This window comes from Arachis duranensis, chromosome 1 (assembly GCF_000817695.3).
Source record: "Arachis duranensis cultivar V14167 chromosome 1, aradu.V14167.gnm2.J7QH, whole genome shotgun sequence".
In the NCBI taxonomy this organism is placed as follows: Eukaryota; Viridiplantae; Streptophyta; class Magnoliopsida; order Fabales; family Fabaceae; genus Arachis; species Arachis duranensis.
This window is the reverse complement of record NC_029772.3, coordinates 1,037,207-1,052,905: the sequence shown is the minus strand read 5'-3', so window position 1 is coordinate 1,052,905 and position 15,699 is coordinate 1,037,207. Positions and strand designations below refer to the sequence as shown.

Here is a 15,699-nt window from a genome sequence, read left to right as displayed (position 1 = left end):
TATCTACTATTTTGTAATTTATTGTCGGTTAAAAAAATAGTTAATTTTCTAGCAAAAACGGTTGTTATTATTATTATTATAGGAAACATTAAGAAACTAACATTTTTGATAAAAAAACAGAGTAAAATATATTAACTCCAATAAAAAATAAATATAAAAAAAATGTTATTCACCTACCTAACATTTTTATTATTATTATTGTTGTTGCGGTTGCTGCTACATGTTTCAAGGTTACAGTTCATTGTCTAAAAGAAAAGTGTGGCTTGGAATATTTATGCAGGTGACTAATTCAGCAACAAAAGCATCCGAAATAGTGAGGATTGTGGATCAATGCAGCAATGGAGGGTTGGATTTGGACGTTGGAGTGTTCAACAGAATTGACACCGATGGCAGAGGATACCAGCAGGGCCATCTCGATGTCACTTACTCCTTTGTCGATTGTGGGGATTCCCTTTTCGACCCTAAAATCTCTCTACCCTTATCTGCTTAATTAATTAATCTAATTTGTATTTTGTGTATGAGAAATAAGTGCCATGGCTTAGTCTTTGCCGTGAGTTACACGACGGCACGTGCTCAACTACTTATGGATTTTGTTATCCAATTTATCTAGAGTTTAATTACCTCCTTCCTTCCAATAATCACTTTTGGTTTTATTAATAGTACCGGTTATGTTATATTGTTAATACTTAATACTCCTATTTGCATTTCAGCTAATATAGAAACATGGAAGAAACGCCAAAAGGAAATTAGAAACTCTAATAAGAGGCTAAAGCGATGTATCTAGTGATGAATCATATTTTATATGAATGTCAGCGACACATAGACTATGTTTGATGAGAAGGAAGAAAATAAAAAAGAGAAAAATAAAAAAAAAAGAAAGAGAAAGGAAAGAAGTTGAATAAAAAAAAGATAATATTAGAATATTAATACTAAATATATTTTCTTTCAATTTTCTATCTAATGTTTAAAGAAAAAAAATTTCAATGAGTCTCATTAATTTTTTTTATACTATTCACTTTTTTTTTTACGTTTTTACTTAACAAAACAATAAAAAGTAACTATTTTTTTTAATTTTTTATCTTTTTTCTTTTTCTCATTTTTTGTTGGAACTGTCTGTCTGCTGTTTTGTTCCAGGTTCATAGTGAATGAAATTAGGATATTTATCAAACATTAAGAGTCCTAAAAACACAAATAAACTGAAATTAGTACATTGGGTGAATCGAAAAAGTTCATATACCAATATAGCAGAGAGATAATTTAAAAAAAATGTTATTTAGTTTTAGAAATACCTAAACTCTTTGACATAACAGAATAAATTGACTATTCAATAAACAAAAAAGTAACTATTCAATAAAGAGTTTCAGAAAGCTAATATCAATAAAGACTAACACCAATCAGAAATTAACCCTCCTATAACTTCAGTGAACCGAAATTTGTCTATACATGAATGAAAATTTATGTTAATAAAAATTGAAACTCTTATAATTCTCTCTGGGATAATTCCTATCCAGTGCATTGTAAAAGCTGGAACTTGACTGAATTGTTGATCTGCCGTTTAAAAGGTTCAACTGCAAAAGAGAAAATAAATCGTATATTAGCAAAATGTACAAATGAATTTTTTCCCAATAAAAAACAAATCAATTTTACCTCGCTTGGAGCTGGCTTTTTCTTTTTCTTCATGGCGTTTGAGATCTTTTTTTAGGTTTGATCCCAATCTGTTCTTGGGCCGGCCTCTTGATCTGACACATGGCAGGCTTTCAAGGTCATTCACGTCACTCAACGTCGCCTCTTCGTGGGATAACGAACTTTTTCCTTTGCTTCTCTTTTGATATTCTTGCATCTTGGCGATGACATTGTCAAAGGCCCGGTGCAGAATTTCGGTTAGCTCCTCGGACTCTGATGCAAATTCGCAGATGTTGTGCGATCAAAACACCAAACCGTCTAATCTCTTGCTTCTTGGATCCAGTAGAGACTCGTCTTGGCTGCTCTTGATGTGTGTATGCCTCCTATTTATGTTCTTGCTCCGACGCTCTAGTATGTATTTCGGTGCCACGTTATCTACTCGCTTGAAACTTAAGACGCTCAGAAAATGGCGGCACAGTATGCCCCTTGACTCGAACAGTAGGCACTGGCACTTTACCTCTCGTGATACTGTGTCGTAGGTGACAAAAAACTTGTTGAATGTGGAGTTAGAAACCTGTTCTATGACTTCGTATACTGTGAAACCTAAGGTGGAATTCACTGATCTTGTGATGCAGTACACCTTTCCTCTGAATTATCCTTGAACTTTTCTGAACTTTTTGTGGGTATAGACATGTTGAAACTGGGCCTCTATTGCTAATTTTGTTGAGCACGGTATCACGGTGTGAAAATCTGCAGCGTCGAATTTTCTCTCTCTTTGCTTTCTACTTACTAGGCAATTGTCGTATTGCTTCACGAATTGACTCGAGGAGCCGTTGTGTGTGATGAACTTGTTGAAAAATGCGTGCATGCTCTCTCTCCTTTGTGTGCTTCTCATTCCGGCTCAAAAGTGGTGATCTAGGTAAACTGGAATCCATATATGGCGTTCTTCGTATAGCTCTGCATAATGAACTGAAAACATGAGCTGGGATAGACCGAAATATGTGCACGTTTTAACTAAAAAGTAACAGTTACCTAAAAGCCACTTGTTGCTTCCGTGGCCGTACTTTGTGAGAAAATCGTTCCAATTTTTGTCGAATGCGTCATTTGTGAACAAGTTCCAAACCACGTGGCTAATCTCTTGTTTGATTTCTTCGTGTCGTTTGTAGCCGTTTAGTTTGTTTGGGATCTTCTTCATGATGTGCCAGATGCACCACCGGTCAATTGTTGTTGGCATGCACATCTCGATGGCCCTTTACATCGATGCGCCTTGGTCGGTGAGAATGCATTTTGGTGCCTTCCTTCTCATGCAACGGAGCCAACACTCGAATAGCCATTTGAATGATTGGATGTCTTCGTTTTTCATTAGGGCGCATCTGAGAAGTGTCGACTGACCGTGATGATTCACGCCCACAAAAGAACCAAAAACTAGATTGTATCTGCATAAATGGACACTCTCACAAAGTGATGAACCAAAATGTGTGGATTTGGTGAACGTAAAGACTTAATTTGGGTGAACCGAATACCTGTTTGTGTTGTAGGTAGTGTCAAATAAAACCACATCTCTGAAGTACTCGTATGCAGCCTTGCTTCTTGTGTCGGCCTAGAATGCATTTTTGATGGAGTTTCCCCAGCCTATTGCACATAAAACTCATAAAGCAGGATTGAAAATGGTAAAAGACTTGACCGTTGCTCGAAGATTTATAATGCAAAAGCTAATTATTGACATGCTGAACGTTGTTGATTGGTAAATTTTGCTTGGTTTGATTCCGCCTTTTTCGTTGGTTTCGATGGTGCGACGCACGAACATGTTTAGCTTCTTGTGTTATTTGAGCATCTCTTCTCGGTCTGGATAACAAGGGTGTGAGTGATTCAGAACAATTTTAGAAATTGTCCAGAGACCGACGTCTTTTAATATGTGTATGTAGATCTTGGCTGGACAGTTTATGCCGGTTGAGGAATTTGTCTTCATAGTAAGAGATATCTTAGATTTCCACCTCCCCTCTTTGCTGTATAAGATTAGTTGATTCTTAATCTCGTCTCCCTTTCGGGTTGTGTTCCTTATTTTGGTAGAAAAATCGGCAAGTTTGGAATAATTTTTGTAGAACTTTTCGCCTTCTTCTAGTGTCTTAAAAATCATCCCAACCTCTGAGACAAATTATCCATCTACAACACATCTGGTCTGCAGAATGAACCGAACATGTTATTATGATGAAACAATTGTATAGAACTAAAATGAATGAAATATTATCCATTATATAAATTCAAGTTCAAACAACTTTCTACATAATGAACCGAACACATCATTATGGTGAAATAATTGTATAGTACTAAATGAATGGAATATTATCCATTATATAAAATCAAATTCAAACAGCTTTCTGCAAAATGAACCGAACACGTTATTATGGTGAAACAATTGTATAGTACTAAATGAACAGAACATTATCCATTATATAAAATTAAATTCAAAACACTTGTGCCTACAATTTAGAAATTATCAATTCAATTCAATTCAGAACACCTGCATCCATTCAATTCAAATAACAATTATATTCTATTAAATTCGATTTAAAATTGAATAATCAAAATATTGTCCGCTTGATTCGTTTCAGAAGAATAATCCAAATCGCTCTCATTCAACTGATTTGAGATTGAATCATTTATTGTTTTGATTGAGAAGTGCAGATCGAAAAAAACAAAGAAGATAAATACAATGTAAACAAATCGAAAATACGATGTTACGTTGTGTAAGTTATTTTTTGGGGTTCGACCATTGCCCGTAACAATGTTGTCCATTGAAGTTCAAACCGTTGCCAAGGTTTTACAATAAACTCTTATTGTATGTTTCTTTTGTTTTAGTTCTTGTCTCATAATTGTTTAGCATAATGTTGGAAAATCTAGCATTTTAATTCCCTAATTTAGGATCAATATAAATCAAAGAATTACTGAATTACATATTCGCATAAAACTATAAAAATTCAATTGCGGAATTGAAAATCAGACTATGATTTGTATGGGCTTTAAGAATTTAGGGATTAAAACATGATTTGCCCAAATTACCCTTACACATCTAATAACTTCTTCCCTGCAAGCAAAGCCGTGCCGTCGCCACCGTCGCCGCCGGCCAGTTGTTTTCCGCCGACACCACTGTTGCTCACATTCTGTTTCATGGTTTTTCCCCCTCTCTCTGTGTCTATGACTCTCGATAAGAATTCAAGTCAATTCTAATTCCAAACACACTCTATATGTTATATGATTGTATGATGAGATCCATCATTAATGCTAGAACTCATATGCCTACGGTTTATTTCCAGAAAAAAAAAAAATACAGGAACCAACTTTGAATAGTTAATATTAACTAACTCTTTCTTTTTTTATTGTAAAATTATTTTTTTTAATTTTTGTTTTGGAAAATTTAGGGTTTAGGATTTAGATTTAGAATAAACTAAAAAGTTAACTGATGTTGCTTGGCTCCCTTGTTGAATTCTTATTTGAATTGGTTTATTTTGCTCCAATGCTACCAATTCATGAAGGCACTAAGTAAGAAGCCAACAGAATATACTAATTGTTATTTAATTTTTCTGATTTTGTCGTGTTCTTTTATTCCACCAATTTTTAATCTTTGGGATTGAATTCCTAAAATGGAATTTCATAATTTCATTCTTGGTTACTTCTTTTTGCCATCTGATTTATAGCATGTAGATGATTTTCAGTTATCTGTTATTCTGTTAAGGGACATACATATATGGTGGTGCTTTTGGAAGTTTTACACCATTGTATATGTATATTGAAGTTGTTCTTTTAGGAAATTTAGATTTCATTATACACATGACATTCAGTTTACGACCTCAAAATTCAATACATGCACATATAGGTTTACGTTCAGTATCTTATACTAATGACTAAGTATACTAAATCAACATTGTCCTAATATTACCATTGATTGAATAGGGGTGAGATGGGAAGTTATCAATCATAGCAAGCCCTGTGCATTATATCCTACTGCTGATTACAGGAAAGTATCATGGAAGGTGCAAGACCAACTTTTATGTTTCAAGAACCACCTAATTGCCCTGAAAATAGTGAACAAGTTAAATTGGAAGTTAGTCTACCGAATTGTTCATTTCTCCGGACAGAAGGTCCTCGGATAGAAAGGCTAGCCAAAGGACAGCAGTCTGTGTGTGAACTCCTTACTAATTCAGATTGCCAATGCCGCGGAGCTAGTGACAGTCAAGTGGAATTCCGAAAGGAATCCGATAGTTTCTGTGATAGTATTGATGATGAGATAAACGAACCTTGGTTAACCTCTGAGATTTCTGTCTCTGTTGTGGATACAAATGCAAGTGAATCGCCAATTAATGGTAAGGAAGAAGATTTCTTATTTTCCGAACCCACTTGGCTCAAGGGAGATGAATCTGTGGCAGTGTGGGTGAAGGTAACCATATGAATCTGTGGCAGTGCTTAATTTGTAGCCATTGCAAAATTTTGCTTACTCTTCTTTTGATAGGTTTCCTAATGATTGCTTGTGATCTGATTGCATTGAGAGAAGTAACTAATGACTACTTATTGTGATGTAGTTTTTTTAATGTTGTCATTTTTTTTATTGAGTAACTTAGAGGGAATTTACTGTTAAGAAACTACGAAAAATAAAATTACATGGTGTGCTAATTTTGTATTTTTTTAATGTCTGTATCTTCTTAAGTGGAGAGGAAAGTGGCAAGCTGGTATCCGATGTGCGAGGGCTGATTGGCCATTATCAACCTTGAGAGCAAAACCAACTCATGACCGGAAGAAATATTTTGTCATGTTTTTCCCGCATACAAAGAATTATTCCTGGGCTGATACGCTGCTTGTTCAATCAATCAATGAGTTTCCCCAGCCTATTGCACATAAAACTCATAAAGCAGGATTGAAAATGGTAAAAGACTTGACTGTTGCTCGAAGATTTATAATGCAAAAGCTAACTATTGACATGCTGAACGTTGTTGATCAGCTTCATCCCAATGTATGTGATCATGTGGTGATGGTGCTATATCCTCTTCTCCATTTTCTATTCTTGTATTCTCTGGTTTTTTTCCTTAATTTTTTAATTTTATTTTACTGGAGGCTTTTACTACACACGCAGGCTTTGATAGAAGCTGCTTGTCATTTGATGTTCTGGAAGGAATTTGCTATGGAGGCTTCTCGTTGCTCTCTCTATTCTGATTTTGGCGGAATGCTTCCAAAGCTGCAAAATGTAAATTCCAATTCCATATGATGTTTTATTGGAATATAGCGTAGCAGGAATCTCCAAAACAATGTTCACCATGAGGCTTATGGGTGGCCCCCTCTATTAAATCCTCTTCCTTTTTAGGTTACAAAATCTTCTCTTACCATAAATATATTGTTCCAATGTTTGTTTCTCTGGGTAAGATATTGGTTCTAGTTATGGAATGTGACTTGCAGTCTCCAGTTTCCTATAAGCACATTTCCAATTACTTTCTGCTTTGCATGGTATGTCATGTATTTCAAGATAGCATTGTGAAACATATTTGTATACATGATTTTCAAGGGGGAGGGGGCAAGAGATGATTTGGTAGCTCTTTTTAATTCAGTTCTGTTTCTTTTTCAAATTTCGCATCACCTAGTTGGAAAAACATATATTTTCTGTATTTTGCAATTCCTCAAAGGTAAGTAACATAAGATTTGATTGAAATGAACAACCAACCCTTCTGTGAAGTAGAATTCATGCTTTGTGGAATCCGTAGTTATTTCAATGAAGCTATATTCAAGTTTTAACATTTCATAATTTCCAGTATTTCCAATTTCCTTAAAGAAGTACAATTATCTGGTTGTCCATTAAATTTTGTTGATAACTTTCTCAATTACAGCAACTTTTTCTTTTGCAGAGCATATTACAACAATACTTAAATGCTGCGTGGATGCAACATTCTTTCCACTCTTGGGTTGGACGATGTCAAAATGCAAAAAGTGCTGAATCAGTAGAGTTGCTGAAGGAGGTACTCTATAATTTTGTCGCTTAATTTGTGTTTCTAGAACTAGGACTGTGCATTTAATCCAATAGTGTGGATAAGGGTTGCGTGAGCTATCCTTTGGGTTGAAAATGAAGTGTTTTTGTTATTCTGGAACATCATTCATCCATTGATCAACTTTCCTATGATTTAATATATTATATTCTAAATTATGTACAAGCTATTACATTTAGACCAGTTTGCCTAAAAGCTTAGGGAAAAGGCTCAAGATGGATTTTATATTTCTTTTCTACCAGCTTAAGTTGGAGTCTTTTGCGCCAAGTAGAGGCAATTTACATGCCCACTTTACCATGTACTAAATTCCTGTTTTGTTTAGAAGGGTGGAGCTACAAACTACAAAGATATATCCAATAAGTCATAAAAGCTTTGATATCATAACAAAGACTATCCCTAAAAGCTCAAGTGATTAGGTGAAGGCCTAAGGCCTAAGGCCTAATGCTTGATTCATGGATCAGTAGAGTAAGGCAATCTTGTATTAGGGTGAAAACAAATTGAGTAGTGAGTGAGCATCCATTCCCAAGCAGTGTCCAAAATATATTTGGGTGTAATCTCATAAACCAATTCCTTTTTGGATAAAAAAATTATATTGTTTGTGCACTCATGCTGTTTTGTACAGAAAAACATAATTATAAATACTTGATGTCAGTAAGTCATTTATTTTTATTTATAGTTCATTTTAAGATTAAATAATAAAAAGCATTTCTTATAGAGTATACATCTCTCTGTAGGGGAGATCCATGGAAGTTAGCACTTAGCAGCTACCAATTTTCTGTTAAGGTGATTATGATCTTCTATGATTCCCTGCGGGAAAACGTATGGTCAACTTGTTTAATTTTGTTGAAAAACTATCTTTTGATTGACTAAGGCATTCTTCCATTGAAACAAATACATAGCTCATGCAATCACTTTTCTAGTAATACATTTTGATGATGGAGAACATTACTAATCTCATGCTTTTATAATCTGGTGCTCAGACTGAAAACAAGTCAAATTTGTAACTTTGTATTGAACATTTACCAAAAGTTTTGCTTATGTGGTGGTTGATCTATTTCTTGTTCTGTTATTCAGGAGTTGTTTGATTCTATTTTGTGGAGTGATATCAACCCTCAATCGAATGCACTTCTGCAGTCAACATTGGGTTTTGAGTGGAAAACATGGAAGCATGATGTAATGAAATGGTTTTCCCCATTTCATTCTTTATCTGGTAGCAAGAACACAAAGCATCTGACCTCTGACAATCTGTATCAACAGAGCCTTCACATCGGTAGAAAACGGGCCAAACTTGAAGTTCGACGTGCAGAAACACATGCTTCACTAATGGAAACCAAGGGTTCAATTCCTTCAGTTACACTTGAGACTGACCCAGGTGTCTTTAATAACCAGAACACATTGAGTACATTAGCAACTGAGACTTCTAAAAAGGAATGTGCAAGGGAGGTACCTATAGCAACAACCGAATCGCGAAGTAATTTGGCCAATAAATGGAATGAGATCATAGTTGAGGCTGTAGGTTCAGAGATCCTGCATACCAATGGACTGGGATCAACTCCTACAAATGAAATGGCTATTCAAAAATATGTAGAGCCTGTAACTAAGAATCCACAATGCATAGTTTATATTGAAGCCAAGGGAAGACAGTGTGTGAGATCAGCAATTGATAATGATGTATATTGTTGCGTGCATTCTCGTTTTCTGGGCATCTTAGCAAAAGCTGAAAAACATGTTTCAGTTGATACACCAATGTGTGAAGGTAGAACTGCTGTTGGTACTAGATGTAAGCATCATGCTGTTCCTGCTTCTTCATTCTGCAAGAAACACCAACCTCATGATGAGACCGCAAATTTTACACACAATACACGGAAAAGAAATCATGAAAATTATATTGCTTCAGAGGGCATGTTTTGCAAAGACATTGTATTGGCAAATGTCGAAGGTCCATTGGAAGTTGACCCCATATCAACCTTTCGTGGAGGTTTGTTAAATGAGAATCCCACGCATTCTGACAATAATCATAATGCAATGGAGGCAGTTAACTGTGTAGGCTTTCCTCCCTTTGATGAAAAAGATCCTTGTTCCGAAGCTCCAAAATGGCATTTCTTGTACTGTGAAAAGCACCTTCCAAGTTGGCTTAAACGGGCAAGACATGGAAAGAGTAGGATAATATCAAAAGAAGTGTTTGAAGAGCTCTTGAGGAGTTGCTACTCATGGGAACAAAAGGTACATTTGCATAAAGCTTGTGAGCTTTTTTACAGGCTCTTCAAAAGCATTTTGTCGCAAAAAAGCTCTGTTCCTAAGGAAGTTCAGCTGCAGTGTGCTTTGACCGAAGCCTCTAAAGATGCAAGTGTTGGAAAATTCTTCACAAAGTTGGTTCATAGTCAAAAGGAGAACATCAAGTCGATTTGGGGATTCAAGGATGATGTGGATGTATCCTCACTCATAGAAGATTCATCTCTTTTCCTTACCACAAGTAATGACAGCTCTGGAAATGAAAATGCCATCAAGTGTAAGATATGCTATGCTGAATATCCTGATGACCAAACACTTAGTAACCATTGGATGGAGAATCATAAAAAGGAAGCACAGTGGTTGTTTAGAGGTTATGCTTGTGCCATTTGTTTGGATTCCTTTACTAACAAGAAACTACTGGAAACCCACGTTCAGGAGAGACATCATGTGCAGTTCGTTGAGCAGTGCTTGCTTCTGCAATGTATTCCCTGTGGTTTTCATTTTGGTAATATGGAAGAATTATGGCTGCATGTTCTAACTGTTCACCCTGTTGAGTTTAAGTCATCCAAAGCTCCAAGTCAACAGTCTTTCTCTACAGGCGAGCACTCTAGTGAAAAACTTGAATATGGAATTTCAGCTCCCTTGGAGAATATGTCTGAGAATCCAGGTGGTTTTCGGAAGTTTACTTGCAGGTTTTGTGGGTTGAAATTTGATCTTCTACCTGACCTTGGTCGCCATCATCAAGCTGCTCATATGGGTCACAGTGCAGCAAGTGGCCGCCCTCCAAAGAGGGGAGTTCGTTATCATGAGTATAGATTGAAATCTGGAATACTTTGCCGTCCTAAATTTCGAAAGAGTTTGGCGGCAGCATCATATATGATCAGAAGTAAGGCAACTGCTAATTTAAAGAGACGCATTGAGGCGACAAAGTCCCTTGGCATGGAGGAAATAACAATACAACCTCATTTAACTGAGACAGATAATTTTGGTAGATTGGCAGAACATCAATGTTCCACAGTCGCAAAGATTTTATTTTCCGAGAGTCGGATGACTAAACCTCGGCCTAACAATCTTGATATTTTATCAATTGCTCGCTCTGCTTGCTGCAAAGACGGTCTTAAGGCCTCACTAGAGGAGAAATATGGAATTTTGCGTGAAAGGGTCTATTTGAAGGCAGCAAAACTTTGCAGTGACTATGACATTGTAGTGAACTGGCACCAGGATGGGTTTATTTGTCCTAGAGGCTGTAAGGTATCAAAGGATCAAGTGTCACTTTCTCCCTTAGCATCTCTTTCTAATAGGTTTGTAAGGAAAAACTCTATAATTTTGTCAGATCCTGAAAGTGATGAGTTCAAGGTGGATGAGTCTCACTACATCATCAATTCAAACCATTTAAAGTTTGGATCCCTGCAAAAGGCTGTTGTATTATGCGATGACATAAGCTTTGGGAAAGAATCAATTCCGATGATCTGTGTAGTTGACCAAAATCTTCTAAATTCACTTCGAAATGGATCCAACGAGCAAGATCAGCCTTGGGAGAGCTTTACCTATATTTCAAAGCCAATTCTTGATCGATCCCTTTGTCTTGATTCTGAGGTAGTTATGTCTTAATTTTTATTTCTATTAAATCCTAATTGAATGGGAGTGAACTTCTTCTATATTTATCTCATGTTATTTATCTGTTGGTATACAAATAAGTTGTTGGAAATTGTGTTTATCTAAGGCACTGTTAAATTAAGTATATGTTTAATAGCTTAGCTGTCAAAGCGTCTATATAGTTTATATAGTTATGTTATTAAGCATTATCCGATTTATTGGTTTCAGTGTTCTTCACCCTGCGTTTTTAATTTGCAGAGTCTGCAACTGGGATGCTCTTGTTCATATCCCACCTGCTTTCCTGAATCTTGTGATCACGTCTACCTTTTTAATAATGACTATGATGATGCAAAAGACATTTCAGGGAAACCAATGCGTGGCAGGTTCCCATACGATGAGAATGGTCGAATCATATTAGAGGTACATTTGCTTCATAAGTTGTGAACAGTGATTATTTGATACTAAATATTAAGCATTGCTTGATGCTTACCACCAGTATATGAGTATATGGAAAAATGCTGAATGCATTATCTTTTCTTGTTTCTGAATGCATGATGGGAAACCATATCAACCTGCAGGAAGGTTACCTTGTATATGAGTGTAATCAAATGTGCAGATGCAAAAGATCATGTCCAAATAGAATACTGCAGAATGGAGTACGGGTTAAATTGGAAGTCTTTAAAACAGAGAAAAAGGTGGTCACTGCTCTTCTTTTGATAAATTTAAAATGATTCGAATGGCTTGTTACATTGACTCCGTCAATTTGGTTTGCAGGGATGGGCAGTAAGGGTTGGTGAGGCTATCTTGCGTGGCACATTTGTGTGTGAGTATATTGGAGAGGTTATAGATGAGTGTGAGGCACAAAACAGACGCAAGAGGTTTAAATTTCTTCATGCGTAGTTTCTTTTAAACCAGTTGATGTTTCTTTTATTTTGCTGACTTGGTCTATCTCGATTGCCAGATACGGCAAAGAGCATTGTAGTTATTTCTTTAATGTTGATGCTCGTGTCAATGACATGAGTAGATTGATTGAAGGACAAGCCAGATATGTTATTGATGCTACTAGATATGGAAATTTATCCAGGTTCATCAATAACAGGTGAGCATTTAGTACAGGAGGCATACTATAGTTTCTCTGTTAATGCAAAATAACACGGCGCATGATTTTCTTTTTTGTTTCCTTTCTTTTGGGCCATGATGATAAGAACTACATCTTGTCTCTCAAGAAATGGTGATTTTGATATGTGATGAATGAACAAAAGATATTATTACTAGAAACTTTTTGTTTCAGTCCAATTTTGATTGCTAAAATGTGTGTTGGTTTGTTCTCACTATTTTTTGTTACTGCAGTTGCTCACCCAATCTTGTGAATTACCAAGTTCTTGTAGAGAGCATGGATTGTGAGCGCGCACATATTGGTCTTTATGCGAGTCGAGATGTGAGTACTCTTCTATAATTGGCTGTGCCCTTGAGATATTCAAACATTTTTCTTGATTTGGTATTCCAATTGGTGAAGACTGAGATGTTGCAAAAAATGATTTTCATAGAAGGTTGAAGGTCAGCGCTGTCCATTAGATTACTTCCATCACTAAAAAATTGGAAGTGAAAGAAAAAAGAAAAACAGACAAATTTCATACCCCTTGGAAAATTCTTGGGGATTCTAATTCATGCTTGTGTTACAAAAATATTATGTACACATAAAAAGGCACCATATGTTTATGTAGAAATACATGTGTTGTTTAACTCGTTTTCAATGTGTATTTTATATTTTAATATGTATTTTATATGACCGGCTAATTTTTGGTGTACACGTAGCATGATTGCTTGTTCTATTGGGAAAGGTGGACATTACTCTTCTGGCAACCTTAATTGTATGACATTACACTAAATTTTGATTTCGCTTTGCCTCTTGCTTGCAGATTGCTTTGGGTGAAGAACTAACATATAATTATAATTATGAGCTAGTGCCTGGAGAAGGGTGTCCTTGCCTTTGTGGTTCTTTGACGTGCCGAGGACGGCTTTACTAGAACTCTTAACTCCGCACTGCCGCCAACCCCCCAAAAATATTTCCAAATTGCCTTGTCTGGGAAGAAATAATTAGCTTTACATTACAATATTCAGCAGTTTTGCAGTCTCCAGTTTCTCCTTCCATCAGTTGATAGGTCAAGTCATTTATGTTTTGGTAGCTTCAAGCACTCTGCTCTATTGTGGATTCTCTTTAAAAATCTCCATTTTTTTGAAATGACCAACAAGAAATAAATGCCTCTGTAGTTAAAAGTTGTATTGATTGGCAATTGTTGTTGCTACACCAAAACTTTCTTCTTTTTATTTTTTTTTTATTTTTTTTTCCTTTTTTATTATCGCTGACTACCTTGGATTGTATTCATGAATGTAAATATGCCTAACTTATTGCCTTTCTTTAACTAATTTAGAATCTTGTTTGAAAATTGTGTCCTTTGTTGATGAATCTTTCTTTCATGCATGGAAGTGTTCATTGAATTTATCTTTATGTTTTGGCTAAAGAAGCGCCCAAATACACACAACACAAAGGGTGTTTCTTTCTTTAAGGACCTATAAATCAACTGCTACAATTCTTCGGGGATTTATTGGGCACATTTTCTCTTAAGGACCTAAGTCTACTGTAAAATTTTCTTAAGGACTTGTTTAACAATTCTTTTTCTTCAAGAATTTACAAACACAAAAGAATGACATAAGCTTGTGTCCTAACTAGAACTTATTCATTTCTCCTTTTAGGACCACAAAGAAGATCAGGGGTAACATGTAGCTAAAGCCCACTAAGATCAGCATCCCTGCACTTCACGGTTGCACTTAATTAATTGATGATAACTGATCATGAGAATAAACTACCATTTTGATTTTATGAAAGATTCAAGTTTTTATAAAATGACTCAAAAGAAATCTCAAACTTGATAAAAGTGTATCTTTCTTTTCATGAGTGACAAACGGCTTATATTCCTTTGTTTTTTGTTTTTTAAATTTTTTTTTGAAAAGAATCATAAAAAAAAAATTATTTAGCATAAAATGAATTTAATTTTGATGCATTGAATGTAAAACAACTTTATAGGTGCATTCAATAACGTAACGTCACGTCATTAAAAATAATTACTATTTTTATTAATCGTGTGAATAGTCATCCAAAAAGACGGATGCGATTACACTATGTAAAACATTTTACACTATCAGTGCATTAAAATTAAATTCGCATAAAATTATCAAATTATCAAATTTAGAAGATAGAAATATCTCTATTCTAAATAGGCTTGCAAAAAAAATAGTAAAAATCAGGTATCTAAAGTCGTCTTTGAGTATGTCTCCCTATATTTTGGTGTATTTTGTCAAACTGTGATCATGTTTTGGGAGTCAAAATATTATTTCTTCCTTTTGAGCGTAACTTTTTCAAAAATTAATTTTTTAATGACCAAAATAGTAGTTTATTCGTAATAATATTAAAAAAAAAAACTCCTAAAATCTCACCATATTTTACCATATTAGAGAATTCCTTCACCCTAGTCTGAACTTTGAATGCTTCCATTTGCAAGATCATCGACATGACAACTAATATGCTTCCAATTTTCTCCCTAACAACTCTCTCACTTAGATCCAGTGACCAAAACCCCGCTATTCCATATACAACATCTTCCAGAACAACTTTGAGGTATAACAAAATCCCAGAGCATAGAGTAATTATGCCAATTTTCCTTCTCAGTTTGGTTGAGACAACGCCGTTTGTCAAATTAACGATGCAAGCACATGAATATAGAGGAAACCAAAAATACCAATCTATGGCCAGAAGAAAAAAATGAGTTTATAAACTAGATCTTGTTGACAATAGGTATAAATGAAATAAAAATGAGATGTATTAAATTACCAGGATCATTTAATTGAACAGATGCAGAGTATGCAAAAAGAATGGCCATTAGCAGGGAACACAAACTGAACAAACTTGTAGTTGTCGATGTTGCCATTCTCTCAAGTCAAGAAACCGCTTGGACAGAAAACGTTATAAGAAGTCAACTTCTAATAACGGTGTGCAGGGCTTTTAATTGTTCTCCAAAATTTGGTGGCTGAATTATTTTTTAATCAAATTTATCATTTAGGTTGTGTTTAGAAGCGACACTGAAATTAAAGATAAAAATTAAAAAGTTAATACTCAATTTGATCTCTAAAAATTTATTCGTAAAATTATAATTAACTCAATTCG

General features: G+C 35.2%; 3 protein-coding genes across 9 annotated transcripts in view; 2 read left to right on the top strand and 1 right to left on the bottom strand.

Annotated features, from left to right (window-relative positions):
• LOC107474902 (barwin) overlaps positions 1 to 638 on the top strand; it is a 2,020-nt gene extending 1,382 nt beyond the window's left edge. The window contains exon 2 of the mRNA XM_016094575.3: positions 281 to 638. Within this exon, the coding sequence (XP_015950061.1) occupies positions 281 to 490 (210 nt within the window). The 3' untranslated portion in view covers positions 491 to 638. The remainder of the gene's footprint in view (positions 1 to 280) is intronic.
• A 3,738-nt stretch (positions 639 to 4,376) lies between these two features.
• LOC107474465 (histone-lysine N-methyltransferase SUVR5-like) lies at positions 4,377 to 13,846 on the top strand. Of its 4 annotated transcripts, none has more exons than XM_016094174.3 (12): positions 4,377 to 4,441; positions 5,575 to 6,058; positions 6,326 to 6,628; positions 6,749 to 6,859; positions 7,512 to 7,622; positions 8,724 to 11,477; positions 11,736 to 11,897; positions 12,056 to 12,172; positions 12,252 to 12,355; positions 12,439 to 12,576; positions 12,828 to 12,915; positions 13,397 to 13,846. In XM_016094174.3, exons 2-12 carry the CDS (start codon positions 5,648 to 5,650, stop codon positions 13,502 to 13,504), a joined length of 4,407 nt encoding a protein of 1,468 aa, XP_015949660.1. In that variant the 5' UTR covers positions 4,377 to 4,441; positions 5,575 to 5,647; the 3' UTR covers positions 13,505 to 13,846. The 4 variants fall into 4 exon arrangements, 3 of the variants coding, with proteins under 3 accessions (XP_015949660.1, XP_015949609.1, XP_052115770.1); XR_008008084.1 differs by lacking the exon at positions 4,377 to 4,441 and adding an exon at positions 4,614 to 4,794 and having other exon boundaries at positions 12,828 to 13,034; XM_016094123.3 differs by lacking the exon at positions 4,377 to 4,441 and adding an exon at positions 4,614 to 4,794.
• Positions 13,847 to 14,079: 233 nt separating this feature from the next.
• On the bottom strand, positions 14,080 to 15,575 carry LOC107474663 (uncharacterized). 4 transcript variants are annotated; one of them, XM_016094386.3, is made up of 3 exons: positions 15,367 to 15,575; positions 14,983 to 15,278; positions 14,080 to 14,292 (listed from the first exon to the last, which is right to left on the bottom strand). In XM_016094386.3, the coding sequence occupies exons 1-3, from the start codon at positions 15,461 to 15,463 to the stop codon at positions 14,263 to 14,265; spliced, it is 423 nt and encodes a 140-aa protein (XP_015949872.1). In that variant the 5' UTR covers positions 15,464 to 15,575; the 3' UTR covers positions 14,080 to 14,262. The 4 variants fall into 4 exon arrangements, with proteins under 4 accessions (XP_015949872.1, XP_015949811.1, XP_015949980.1 ...); XM_016094325.3 differs by having other exon boundaries at positions 14,080 to 14,287; positions 14,973 to 15,278; positions 15,367 to 15,574; XM_016094494.3 differs by having other exon boundaries at positions 14,080 to 14,287; positions 15,367 to 15,573.
• Positions 15,576 to 15,699: the final 124 nt, after the last annotated feature.

Excerpts from the sequence above, each read along its gene's own strand:
- LOC107474465 (XM_016094174.3), top strand. The coding sequence starts at position 5,648 with ATGGAAGGTGCAAGACCAACTTTTATGTTTCAAGAACCACCTAATTGC. Across the intron at positions 11,898-12,055 it reads ATGGTCGAATCATATTAGAG|GAAGGTTACCTTGTATATGA; the intron begins GTACATTTGCTT and ends ATCAACCTGCAG. Across the intron at positions 12,356-12,438 it reads GCACAAAACAGACGCAAGAG|ATACGGCAAAGAGCATTGTA; the intron begins GTTTAAATTTCT and ends CTCGATTGCCAG.
- LOC107474663 (XM_016094325.3), bottom strand. The coding sequence starts at position 15,463 with ATGGCAACATCGACAACTACAAGTTTGTTCAGTTTGTGTTCCCTGCTA. Across the intron at positions 15,279-15,366 it reads TGTTCAATTAAATGATCCTG|ATTGGTATTTTTGGTTTCCT; the intron begins GTAATTTAATAC and ends TTCTGGCCATAG. Across the intron at positions 14,288-14,972 it reads CTCTAATATGGTAAAATATG|GGATGCTGATCTTAGTGGGC; the intron begins GTGAGATTTTAG and ends CGTGAAGTGCAG.